The sequence below is a fragment of the Haliotis rufescens genome, unplaced genomic scaffold (genome assembly GCF_023055435.1).
Source record: "Haliotis rufescens isolate VD_foot unplaced genomic scaffold, xgHalRufe1.0.p SCAF_9, whole genome shotgun sequence".
Classification (NCBI taxonomy): domain Eukaryota; kingdom Metazoa; phylum Mollusca; class Gastropoda; order Lepetellida; family Haliotidae; genus Haliotis; species Haliotis rufescens.
In genome coordinates this window covers 10,838,050-10,852,093 of record NW_025964383.1, presented here as the reverse complement: position 1 = coordinate 10,852,093, position 14,044 = coordinate 10,838,050, and the positions used below count along the sequence as shown (strand labels likewise).

General features: G+C 37.5%; 2 protein-coding genes across 4 annotated transcripts in view; one reads left to right on the top strand and one right to left on the bottom strand.

The window, feature by feature from the left end:
* The window catches only part of LOC124125000 (5'-nucleotidase domain-containing protein 3-like), a 143,930-nt gene that overhangs the window by 109,119 nt on the left and 20,767 nt on the right, over positions 1 to 14,044 (top strand). Inside the window, exon 1 of one of the 2 annotated variants that reach the window (XM_048390907.1) lies at positions 12,284 to 12,357. The exons of the other annotated variant lie outside the window; for it this stretch is intronic. The gene's annotated coding sequence lies outside the window, so the exon portion shown is untranslated. Of the gene's footprint in view, positions 1 to 12,283; positions 12,358 to 14,044 lie in introns of those variants that run through there. 2 annotated transcript variants of the gene reach the window in all.
* The window catches only part of LOC125377443, a 36,173-nt gene that overhangs the window by 16,435 nt on the left and 5,694 nt on the right, over positions 1 to 14,044 (bottom strand). The window contains exon 2 of one of the 2 annotated variants that reach the window (XM_048390902.1): positions 640 to 950. In XM_048390902.1, the coding sequence (XP_048246859.1) occupies positions 640 to 950 (311 nt within the window). Of the gene's footprint in view, positions 1 to 639; positions 1,104 to 14,044 lie in introns of those variants that run through there. The other variant, XM_048390901.1, reaches the window with a different exon arrangement.

Below are 14,044 nucleotides of genomic sequence, written 5' to 3'. Positions count from 1 at the left end.
ATCAACCAAGTCAGCGAGCGTGACCACCCGATCGCGTTAGTTGCCTCTTATGGGGCGGTCAGGTAGCTTTGTGGTAAGAAGCATTAATTTTGCTCGTCTGGCTGAACACACGGATTCGATTCCCGACATGGGTACAATGTGTGAAGCCCATTTCTGGTGTCCCCCGCCGTGATATTGCTGGAATATTGCGAAAAGCGGGGTAAACCCATACTCACTCACACACTTACTAGTTGCCTCTTACGACATCCATGGGTTGCTGAAGGACCAATTGTAACACGGATCGTCACTGCTCTATAAGATATGTATTTCTCATTATATGCTTTGCTTTATGGTGTTTCGGGAAAAACGCACGCTTCCCTCTACATTACATTCTGAGTATTATCCAGCAAGTTGCATTGTTCAGGTTCAGGCTGTCATACGTGACATTTCAGGTATCACTCTCATAAACATAGAAAGTTTGATTGATATATATCCCCGTTTCTTTTAACATACAAATACAAACAAAATACATATTCTGTTTAATTAAGCCACACAAATTGGTAACTACCAAACACGTTTCCCTATTCAGCATAAAGAAATTCGTTTATCGGAAAATGTAGAATATGTGAACAGTTACTCTTAACTAGATATTTGAATTACCTGTTTTCTTTTTGGTTTCGTCTAGCCGTTTCTTAACGTGTGGTTGTGACGTTGCCAGAACATCACGAAAATACACGTATCCGTTCGGCCCCTTCCTTCTCAGTATCAACAGTAACATTTCAATTTTCTCAGATACAGTCTGCTTCGACTTGCACGTCTCATAGTCTTCCAGTGTAAAGATATGTCCTGTGTATAATCCCTCTAGAACTGGTCCCACATCAAGAATCTCTTTCAGGAACGTATGGTTCTGCTGCAGGATGTCAGTGTAGGGAAGAGAAGGTTCCATTGTTGCAGGCAGAGAAGATCTACAGCTAACAAATGCACTCATTTAGAAGACATTTCGGTAGGTAAACATGTTAGTTGCCCTGGAGAAACGATTAAAACAGTATAAATGAGATATTACCTGTTTGACAAACAAATATGAAAAAGTAACCATCAGATTGTGTGTCACATTTAATGTTTATTTCTGTTTATTCAACAAGCAGTACATTTAAGTAACACAACTGGCAACCACAAGGCAGATTTGGATAAGACTAAAAACATCTGACTCATTTATTTCATTTGATCATAGCACACAAATTTGATCCCCATATTGGCTTGACGAGAAAATTCATCAACACGGTGTCAGACCATACGCAAATCACTTAATAAAAGTGTGCATGTAGTTTTGTTTAGTATTTCCAGGTAACAACAACACGTGTACCAATCTGTAATAGATGTTAAGCGTCATATTTATTTTGATATAACATAAAACTATGCCTTCAAAATCATATATATATTGTTATATGGCAAGGTAATTAATTACTTCTTTAAATGGCACCTAGAATTTGGTATGGTGAACAAGGGAGATAGATCTATGGTTATACAACTTCTTTATTCCAATGAATGCGACGTTTTGGTGTATACACTAACACTGTTATAAAACAGGTGATGTAAGTTATTGTTAAAAAAATGTTATAATAACAATTCATTGTTTCTGTTGATATTCAGTGGACGTTCATAGCGTTGTGTTTTGGCAATGGTTAGTTGTCGGGAATGTATTACTATATAATATAAGCAGAGGTGTGGAAGTTACTTTATTTAGAATACTTCGTATCAAATGTAATCTGGAATCTTCTGGAACAGTACAGACTAATCCATCATGTAACATACTGCTCTGGAAGGGATTTAGGCTAAAGAAAGGGCATAAGTGTGCCTCTTACATCTCATATTACATCAAGCGTTTGTGTGAAAATCATTGTTTTCACCCTGGAAATGTAACCTAGACCTATCTTGGAAGTTTGACCACTGTTGCTGCTAGGTGAATATGATAATCACTGATTTATTTTGCTGCTACCACTTTGCCAATTTTTGGTCTACTGTCAGTGGCGTTTGTACTGCCACTCTATTATGTGTACTGCCTATTTAATTACTTTCCAGTAATATATGTTGATTTGTAAACCTAGTTAATTTTACAAACAAAACAAATGAATTGTTACTTGTGTATCAATTATTTGTTGTTTGTTGGTTTAACATTGAATGGTTTTACGTATATATCTCTTATTTTTTTCAATTTGGTAGTCGACAAGTAACAAGTCTTTTAAGAGCACTCTTCTTGTGATAAACTTTCAAGGAGGCACGATGTTGTACAATGAACGTTTCGCTACCTTCTGCACAATGTTTTGTGAAAAAAGGAGAAACAGACATGTTGCTCCTGTGTTTTTAAAGTAAGATGATTTATGAATACCAATATCTTGCACATATAACCTGTTTCTCCCAGCCGTTAGTGTGTATAATGCAATCTGAATGATTGACACATACGATATTATTATTCGGTTGTTGGTTTGTTTATTACGGTTGTACGACGGTGGGGCAAGTCGATAATTCGATAGAAAATACTACTTTCTTCAATGTAGAATATAATAGTATATACATAGATGAAAGTTTATTCTACATAGATGTGAGTAGTATCATCTACATAGATGTGAGTAGTATCATCTGCATATATGTATATGGTCGCATCATCTACGTAGATGTGAGTTACATCTATGTAGATGAAAGTATTATCAACGTAGAGGATATATTTTCTTATGACCGTGAGCAGTATAGACGATGGGTATTCTGGACCACCCAACCTGGACCAGGTTGGTCCCTGTCAATGCATCTATAGAGTGTGAAGTTTATTCGATCTATGTAAGACGATTCAAGGATCGTCATATCTCGAGGAATAGTTTAAGCTAAATTGTAATGAAATTATTCTCCAATATTTTTATTCATACGCATACTATAATTTTGGACAAAGTGATATTCAACATTTTTACTAAGACCAGACTGAATACTCTTCTTCACAACTGGAAAGAAACAATTAATAACCGTATTCGGATGGCTTGATATCAAATATATTTTCAACACTGGTTGAAAGGTTATGTGTGCATGCCTTCGTAGAGTCTTTAATATCATTTTACGCAACATTTTTACTAAGTTCTTTGTTCATTTTACAAGGAGACCAGACTGTATGCTCTTCTTCACAATTGGAAAGAAACAATTGAAAACCGTAGTGAACTCAAAGGAGGCCAAAGTTGTGCAACTGATCTGGTTTGGTCTCTTCAGATATATACTGAGTCAAATTAAAAACTTCACATTTTTAAAAGTAATCCCATATATGATATACAACGGTCAAATGTATCAGAGAAGAAAAAAATATTATCATTAATGTCCAAAGAAGGATTTTAACTAACGGTGGTAACCATAGCACCTACGGTATTCTGTAATAACATCAACAGTTTAAATCATACGTCCCAAGCACGAGAATCTGATGGCACACAAGTTCAGAAGTGTGTATTGCCACCATGTGCGTTGACAACTGCCACACAACGCATTGACCTCGTGATGCTTGTGAACACACGATTGGGAAGACGACACCATTGTTGCTGCAAAATGGTGCCAAGATCTTGCAAATTCTGTGGTTGGTTCTCGAGATTGCGCAGACTTCTGCCAAGAGCATCCCAGACGTGTTCGATGGGATTGTGGTCGGGAGACCGTGACGGCCAGTCCATAACGTTGATTCCCGCATTCTAAGGAAATTCCTTCAAAATTGATGTGTGGGGTCTGGCATTTTCGTGTTGGGAGATCAAACCGGGTCCATGTGCTGCCATAAAAGGCAGAAGTTCTGGTGCCAGTACCTGGTCGCGGTAAGCAGCCGCATCGTAAGTGTCGCTGTGCCCACAATTGACGTTGTCGTCTGTGTAATTGAGTCAGAATCGGCCCACATAATGGCCGTCGTGTTTGAAGGTGAGCAGTTACAAGACGGTTTCGAACAGTTTGCGAACTCAGTCTACCCCTAAACAGTTCATTTCTGGTTGATGTAGCCGTCAAAAATCGGTTACGGAGGTGACGTGAGACAATCTGACGATCCTCTTCATGTGACGTCACACGTGGTCGACCTTGCCGAGGGCGATAAGCGGTGGTACCCGTTTGCTTTAGACGCGTCTGTAAATCATAAACAGTCCGTCGACTACAACCCATCGCCTTTGCGACTTCAGCTACGGACGTTCCCGTCTGCAACGTGCCGATGGCACGTTCACGTTGCACATTTGAAAGGCGTGGCATGACAAATGGCCGTTAAGACTTTTGTTTTCTTGTGTTTTTTCTTTTTTTGTTAATGACTGCTAACAAGCATGGCTGAAAACACGTGCGGTATTATGGCCACGTGACCAGTTGCACGTGAAAAAACACTTTTGCCACTATAGTGCTGTGCACATGATTTTGATCGATTCACCTGTCCAAAAACGGGTGTTGCTCCTGTGTTTTTAAAGTAAGATGATTTATGAATACCAATATCTTGCACATATAACCTGTTTCTCCCAGCCGTTAGTGTGTATAATGCAATCTGAATGATTGACACATACGATATTATTATTCGGTTGTTGGTTTGTTTATTACGGTTGTACGACGGTGGGGCAAGTCGATAATTCGATAGAAAATACTACTTTCTTCAACGTAGAATATAATAGTATATACATAGATGAAAGTTTATTCTACATAGATGTGAGAAGTATCATCTACATAGATGTGAGTAGTATCATCTGCATATATGTATATGGTCGCATCATCTACGTAGATGTGAGTTACATCTATGTAGATGAAAGTATTATCAACGTAGAGGATATATTTTCTTATGACCGTGAGCAGTATAGACGATGGGTATTCTGGACCACCCAACCTGGACCAGGTTGGTCCCTGTCAATGCATCTATAGAGTGTGAAGTTTATTCGATCTATGTAAGACGATTCAAGGATCGTCATATCTCGAGGAATAGTTTAAGCTAAATTGTTATGAAATTATTCTCCAATATTTTTATTCATACGCATACTATAATTTTGGACAAAGTGATATTCAACATTTTTACTAAGACCAGACTGAATACTCTTCTTCACAACTGGAAAGAAACAATTAATAACCGTATTCGGATGGCTTGATATCGAATATATTTTTCAACACTGGTTGAAAGGTTATGTGTGCATGCCTTCGTAGAGTCTTTAATATCATTTTACGCAACATTTTTACTAAGTTCTTTGTTCATTTTACAAGGAGACCAGACTGTATGCTCTTCTTCACAATTGGAAAGAAACAATTGAAAACCGTATGTGGTTGGCTTGACATCCAAGATAAAGTATATACCTTGTTGTCATTTTCGAATCTGTCCAAGAGCAGAAATGCTTCAATAGCTTTGTCAAGTTCTTCTTTTGTTGGCTTGTAATTGTCTATTGTTATAAATAGTTGTTTTAAAGAAACATCAATATTAATTAATAATGGATAAAATTTACTGTAGTCCGCAAGCAGACTGGAAAGGAATAGCGGCGGAACAAAAACTAGCTGCAATGCCTAAGGTATCTAAAGATGTTGCCAATACAAGGAATGGCTAAATTGCCAAACAATATGGCAAATATATTTACTGGCCCCACGATTAATATTTCCAAAACTTATCAAGTTCATCAGGCTGACCTCTTCTTTCTTCCTCATGAGAAGGTAAGACGCAAAATATATAAATGTGCTTTAACCGTAGTAGATGTAGCTAGTCTGAACTATATACTTAAAAAATTCAACTGAAGAAGCAAATGCACTTGGCCGCACTTATAAACGTGGATCATACAAATGGACGAAGTTATTTCAAGTAGATCCTCGTCGCAAGTTTATGGGATCAGTAACTAAACTATTAACAAAGCACGATGTTGCAAACAGGCGTGGCAGAAAAGGGGCAAATCATAGCCAAACAATTCTTGAAAGATTTAACCAGACAATAGCAGAACGTTTGTTTGGATATTAGTATGTGATTGAAATGAAATCATATCGATTGAGATCAACGATAATCAGCTGTTGTATCAGCCCTGAATAATGAAGTAACAAGATTAATTGGGAAGAAACCATCCGATGCTATTACAATGAAATCTGTGAATTCGAATCTTCAGCACCGAAGAGAGGTAAAGAACAAAAACTTCTGGATGGAGTAAGCATGAGATATTTATAACAGCCTAGTGAACTCAAAGGAGGCCAAAGTTGTGCAACTGATCTGGTTTGGTCTCTTCAGATATATACTGAGTCAAATTAAAAACTTCACATTTTTAAAAGTAATCCCATATATGATATACAACGGACAAATGTATCAGAGAAGAAAAAAATATTATCATTAATGTCCAAAGAAGGATTTTAACTAACGGTGGTAACCATAGCACCTACGGTATTCTGTAATAACATCAACAGTTTAAATCATACGTCCCAAGCACGAGAATCTGATGGCACACAAGTTCAGAAGCGTGTATTGCCACCATGTGCGTTGACAACTGCCACACAACGCATTGACCTCGTGATGCTTGTGAACACACGATTGGGAAGACGACACCATTGTTGCTGCAAAATGGTGCCAAGATCTTGCAAATTCTGTGGTTGGTTCTCGAGATTGCGCAGACTTCTGCCAAGAGCATCCCAGACGTGTTCGATGGGATTGTGGTCGGGAGACTGTGACGGCCAGTCCATAACGTTGATTCCCGCATTCTGAAGTCCCCCTTTAATGCATTTCGTAGACATGTGTTTTACTTCCGGGTCATATAATAATAGTTCCTACGTTAATAATAATATCAACAACATGAGAAATCATATGCTAATTTTGACAGTTAATTATACAGTTTTATTGAAGAAAAAAGTTAGAGGGATACACTATTTTTCCCGTGTATTTACGGGAGGTTAATTATAACTGAGTAAGTGAGTTGGGATTAACGCCGCTTTTAACAGTAATCTAGTAACATCACGGCGTGCCAGCTAAATGTGGAAAGAAAGCCCGAAGTGAGGCAGGTCTCAAACCCACGAGCACGGATATGGCGCTGACAAACCTAGAGGTTTCCGGCGTGCACAAGGGACGCACAGACGACTGGGCCACCCGTCCCCTTAATTATAATTGAAATGAGGGAATAACGTATTTGAAACAAATAACTAACAATGCTTTTTATGCAAATTGTGTAAATGCCGGATGCCACTGGGAGAGAATTGCATGTCTATCCTTTTCGCGAATACGTGGTGTCTATTTATCTATACAATTTTCACCACTTCTCTGTCTTTTACGCCAAATCGAATCTTACTTGAGTGCCAAGTACCAAGTGCCAAGTTTATTTCCATTGCAGGCCTCACTGCCAAAGATACTGCTTATACAAAATATTTACAGTGCGCTGATATACATAATGGAACAGAAACACAAGTTCATGGAGACATTTCATGTAATTACACTTCCCAAAAATGATATTGGTAAATTCCATTTTAGGTATAAGGACACACTTTTAAAGTGACAAGGATGTGTTAATGACATAAGCTACAAAAAATATATCTTCTAGGGTAGTAAAAATAAAAAGAGATATTCAGTTTCTCTGATTGACATACAAGGAGGAAATGGAACTCGTCTTCAATACAATTTTTAATTACAATGTGTACATAACAACATTTCCGGATCAACTTGCATCTTAAATCGTTGATGTTGTATTTTGAACTTATAGGATGACGAACAAAAAGTACAAAATACTCGCGAAAAGTCCCTACAATTAAATAATTCAGTTAAATATTTTTCAACTTCTTGGACAGACTGATTATCACTATACAGATTCAAAAAGGAAGATCTTGAAATCTTATCATGCCAATTCTGAAACTCTATATCTTTACATCTGATTGAACATGCGTTTCATCATGTCGAAACATGCATTTGTGCATCTATGCTTTTCCATAAGTAATAGTCTACACACATATCTGAGGCAACGACTGTGATACTGGACATTCCTTTTCTAAGGTTTCCCAAAAAGAGAATCCCCAGATGTCTGCATCATACACAAAAAAATATCGTCGTGTCAATTATTGTTTGAATATCATGAAAAGGTAAATTTTGATAACTCCTTAATAGGAATGCTAGCCTTTTTGGCTTGAATAGAAGGTGTTTCACAAGCCGTTGACCACATCTATTTAGAGGAGAAAATAGTACCTAGATAATTATTATTAGATAAGAGTTTTCATTTCAACTCCTGAATAAAAACTTTTTTCTACAGTGCGTAAGTAACCACAGTTTCTAAAACAATTATGTTAGACTTATTCACACTCCCTTCCTCTTATCATGTAGGTTATCAGCTCACGAACTCTCTGGGTATAATCCTTAGCAACACGTGGTCCTTCTCTATTCTTCAGTTTTGCTGTAGAACGTAAACACGACAATTTTAGGTTTGACTAGATCATTCGCTTTCAGACGATGGGCGCGTTCAATCTGTATAGATTGCGAGTTTTGATGGTCCAAAGTATTCTCTGGAAAGTTCTACAAACCCGTTTCTGTGTCCTTCCACCTTTCTCCCTTTTGCCTTCAATATAATGAATAATCACATTACTTCGACTGACATGGGCCTCTTTCTTGTCCAATTTTTTTCTCCAGTTTATCCACACAAGATTTCAGCTCTGTTGTTTCTTTTTTCAGGATTTCATAATTACCAGTCAGCTCTCGATACACAGAGTCGAAGAATTGTTAAGCGATGCTAGTTCTGACTTTATAAGCATTAGCACTTGAGACATACTTTCGCCATTTTGATCAAGTTCATAATTATGCAAATCCCCTGTGAAGTTTAGCACTGTCTGTTTACTTGACCTGCCTCTACTTCCAACATGCTCCCGTCTTGGTTTTCGAACCGGGGTTCAGCTCAATGTCACCATTCACTTCCAGACAACAGTGATCACTTCCGACGTCGACGTCATAGGTATTCGTCCCAAAGTGCAGGAACAGACTACAATACGATAAACATATTCAGCACATAGTGGAGACTGTTTATTCTTTAGTGTTGATTATATTTTCTATCAAGTAATGATATGAATTGCATCTTCAGTTGAGCGTCTACTACATGAGATGTAGATGTCGAGTGCTCATTTCAGCAAGAGGCTAACGTTATCACGTTACATTAAGCATCGTATTGTTTTTGTCTGACAAGGATAAAACGTTTATCAAACAAATCGAATACAAAAGAAATAATGTTTCAGTGTTGTCTATCAGCTGCAAAGGCTGAAACGAAATACATCGGAGGTGGAGACTATATATAGAGGTTCTACATATGGTCTGTGCTGTACAGGTAGGTGATCTCCTCCAAAATTACATGCTTCAAAGCACAATCACCTCTTCCGCCTCCTTTCTAGGTCATTGTCGGCTGAACACGTTTCGCGCCAAGTAAATTCAACATAGCAACTTTACAAATATTAAAACTTTAAGACATGCTTAATCACAAATTCTTGACCTAAGCTAAATTTGAAAAATACCAGAAATATCGCAAAAGAGACTATACTAAAAAGCAGGCGAAATCGTTACCCACAGGAAAAACCCGCCACTGGGGTGAAAGTGGGTGTACAGAGTTTGATATGCTGCACAATTTCAACGACCGGGCCTGCATATGGTCTGCCTGCTACCGCCTCGGATTACATGACGTTTTGCTGGCTCAACGATTATAACAGACCGAGTTGTGTGAAAACAAAAACGATATTAAGACCGTCGTTATGATACGTGTTATATGTTCTACTGTCTCACATTTTATATCTGTCTGTAAATGCATGTATGAGAGTAAAATATTTGAAAACACTCGTATGTTTTATGCTTGTATGTTTTGCAAATATCAAGTTATACAGACATGCTGCCTTTCTAAACTGTCCGTGCTAGGAATCTGTGGCAGAACTGAAAAGTTGATGTATGTTGATCATGTTGTCGTACCCTAATGGCGTGGAACGTTTCTCTTACTGTTAGTCAGTGATTTGGTTGGTCCAGACTTGATTATTTCCAGGTAGCTTACAGGTAACATACATTCTCTATCCTACTAATTATTACGCTTCAAACACAAGGTATGACATATTGTGTAGCCCCACACTGGTTGTGATCTTATCCTTTTTGGTGAAAGATGGACTGACATGTAAAAACAAACACTTGACATGAAACCAGTATTTCTCACCCATCACTGTGTATGACAAATCGCATTCATATGAAACCACAGTGAATGAGTCAAAAGTTAATTTTGAATCTTCTTTACCTAGTGGTTTACAAGTACTCAAATACTCTTAAACTGTATAAACCATAGGCAATATGACAATAGGAATTAATATTATTATCAGCATCATGACGATGACGAACCTAGATGCATCTTTTCTGCAGCCACTAGTTAATCACTGTAATACCTAGAACATGTAATTAAATTATGACATAGTAAGCTCAATTTCTTGCCTTCTCTACATACGGAATGAGACTTTTTCGAGAAAGCGTTGCCTAGTCAGTATCACCCAAAATATGGAGTTAGTGAGTGAGTGAGTTGTGTTTAACACCGCTTTTAACAGTATTCAAGTTATATCACGGCGTGTCAGCTTAATGCGGGAGGAAAGCTCGAAGTGATGCAGGTCTCAGACGTTTACCACTTCGGTGAAACCCACGAGCGCGGGTACGGTGCTGGCAAACCTAGAAGCATAATCAGGGCGATCCGGTTTTCGAACCCACAATCATAGGTTTCTGGCGTGCCCAAGGGACGCAACTCTGCACGTCGAATTGCGGTGCCTTAGACGACTTGGCCGTCCGTGCCTATGCAGTGAGCCCAACAGAGAGGCACACAAATCTGGGTACCTGCTGAAACATGTTTGTTTGACTTATCGCCCGCCATTTTAATGCAATCAGATTATAATCAAAATTGAAAATATGTGCTATAGTGCAAATATCACTTCACGCGCATCGGTGAAATTGCCGTGTCATCCAGACGCCATTGTTGAAAATCATTCGAATAGTATTGTAGTAATGACATCACAATAGAAAAGAAGTCACAGCTGAAGATTGTAATGTCATTAGACAAGTAGTAGTTTTCTACGACGGAGGTTTTCCTAGAGGCGGTTTTCGTAGGGAGATCGAAAGGATTACGAAAATAATGGGTAATAAACAAATTATTACACTTGCATGTATGTCATATTGATTTTAGGAAACTCGGCAAGATTTCATGTATTGCCTTCGCTCTCGCTCGGAAACATTTATGATACTCTTTTCGCAAAATCAGTATGACGCACATGCTCGTATAATAATCCCTGTTTATTAGCTAACCATGGACAGTTCAATCCCTGCCATACCAAAAGACGTCAAAAGATGGTACTTGTTGTTACCCTGTCTGTCGCTCGGGATTAAGGGTCTAAAACAAGGATTGGTCGGCCCGGAGTCAGAATACCATGTCTGAGTGTGATATTCATGTTAAACTGCGGCATGGTATCTCAGTGTGCTAGCACTATAAACCGACATCAGTCCGGACTACTACAAGCAGCCACACACACACATACACGTGGATGCACGTCGCTTTTTAAGTGCAATAATCTTGGACGCGACGTTAAACCCTATTCCACCTCACCCGTGACGGTGTTTAAGTTACATGTACTGCATTATATTCGTCGCATTCAAGTTGTTATCTCCTTGCTGACGTTTTATATAATTATTCATCCGTGACATTCTTTGAGTATCAGCTTGTTATATCACATAGGATATTGGGGTTACTACTAAAACAAGTTAAGGATTATCTTTTGTAAAATGAGGGAATGTTTAAGTCAGCTAGAAACGAATTGATACACTCACTATTGTTGATTGTGAAAGATACTTGTGATGTAAATATTGACCTGATGCCAGTTGGCAATGCAGTCTTACCTAATCCTGTGAAGGGAAACATTTTGCGAAATGTACATACATATATAAAGAAAACAAAAAATTTTGAGCGAGCAATGTTAATGTACAATCATGTCACTATTTCTATTATTTTCTTTCTGTCATATCATTTATTGATTGTAAATATGTATACATGTAAATCTATGGGATAAGTTGTGATAAGTTGTGCCCAATCCTTTTCATGAGAAAAAATATGGTTAAACTAAAACTAAAGAATCGGGTGATCCTTAACTTGTTTAAATTGTTGTAATGAGTTATATAGATATACAACACTACACTGAAGACAGGAAACAGCAAGGGAGTTTTCTCAGACATAAGGCAACACCATTACACATTATTACCCAAAGGACAGACTGACCGTGTGTAAAGATTGCACGATATCTGCACGTGTATATGTTAAAGATTCTGATTGCTGATTGGTCCATTCAAGCCATAATACCTCACGTCTTCAATGTTGAGAACAAATAAGTTCACGACGTCTTCTGAAGAAGTGGCGGCTGCCTTCAGTGAGTATGCTTAACATTTCATACATTTTCTCTGAAATTTTGTACAAGTAATATATAGAATCGAAACTCGGAATAACGGATTATCTGTCCCTAGTGAATGAAGGGGCTACTACGTAAATGGTAAACTCTACATCGACGAGCTCAATGGGGAGTCTCCATAGTGGTATGTGGACTAGGAGCAAGTCTATATGGGGTTCAAGGATATCACGGGGCGCTAGTGGCGCTTCACGTAGATAGGGTCTCGGCCGGGCCTCAAGTGAGCGTGAATATATCACTCCTGTAAATAAACAATCAAAAACTCACATTAAGTATGGATTTTGGAATGTTGAAGGACTCTTGTCACTCTTAGATTATTCTTCCTTTATGCAATATGTTAAGTCATACGATGTGATTGGTTTGATGGAAACATGGTTACATGACTTTGACTTGACTCATTATTTTGAAAACTTTGTTGCGTCTATGCAGCCAGCATTGAGATTCACAGACAAAGTTAATACGGGCAGATATGCCGGAGGAATTATTGTTCTAGTTAGAAAGGAAATAAGTAGTTTTGTTTCACATTTACATTCTTGTCATTTGGGTATATTCCTGAAGTTAAGTCATGATTTATTTTGTCATAATCGTGACGTGTTGTATGGATGTACATATAAACCACCACAATAGTCCAGATATTATGACAACAAACTTGAGAAAAATGGTATCATTGAATTAGAAGAGATACTTTTAGACCAAGCTATTAAGTTTAGATATGATCTTATATTATTGATATTAGGTGATCTGACTGCTAGATCAGGTAATTTACAGGAAGTGTTTCCTACAGTTAAATTATATCAGATAGTACAGAGCGAGACGATGTAGATAAGATAGAGATGGATGAAAGGATATCTGAGGATAACGTCATAGATATTTTCGGAAAATCTGTAATTGATCTCTGCGCATCCCTAAGTATTTATATTCTCAATGGGATACATGGCACTGAGTCTAAGACTAGTAGTTTACATTTAATGGGTGTTGCGGGAGTATTTTAGTTGATTATTGTTTAACGTCTATAGAAAATAATGATTATGTAAAAGAATGTAATGTTGAAAATAGGACCGAATCTAGTCATCAACCAATATCATTAGTTATGAAAACAATAGGATCATTTGATGAGAATTCGACCAGTTATATGGAAAATAAAATATGGAGTGATGATAAAGCAGGGGAGTTTGCTTTGAATATATCATCTGACGAATCTCTCAACCAAATATAATATGCTAAATCTATCATACAACATAATGTTAACGAATCAATTGAAATGTTTACTAATGTAATTAGTAAAGCAATTAGAAGTCGTCGGTATCAGCATACTCCATGTAATTTAAAAAAAGATAACAGATTCGTTTGATCATTTTTCAACACTGCATAGTGACCATATAGAGATTGATTGCGATATTAACTTTTGTACGTCAAACAAATATGAAATGGATTTTGATGATGATTATAACAGGGAAATAAGCAGTGATGAACTTGTAAAAGCTATCAGCAGTCTTAAAAATAGGAAAGCTCCAGGTTTAGATCAAATGTTAGGAGAATATGTAAAAGTAGGAGAATGTTATTTTATTCCTTATCTCCTTGATTTATATAATTATCTCTTTAAAATAGTCTTTTTCCGGATCCGTGGAACATAGGTATAATTCTTTCTCTG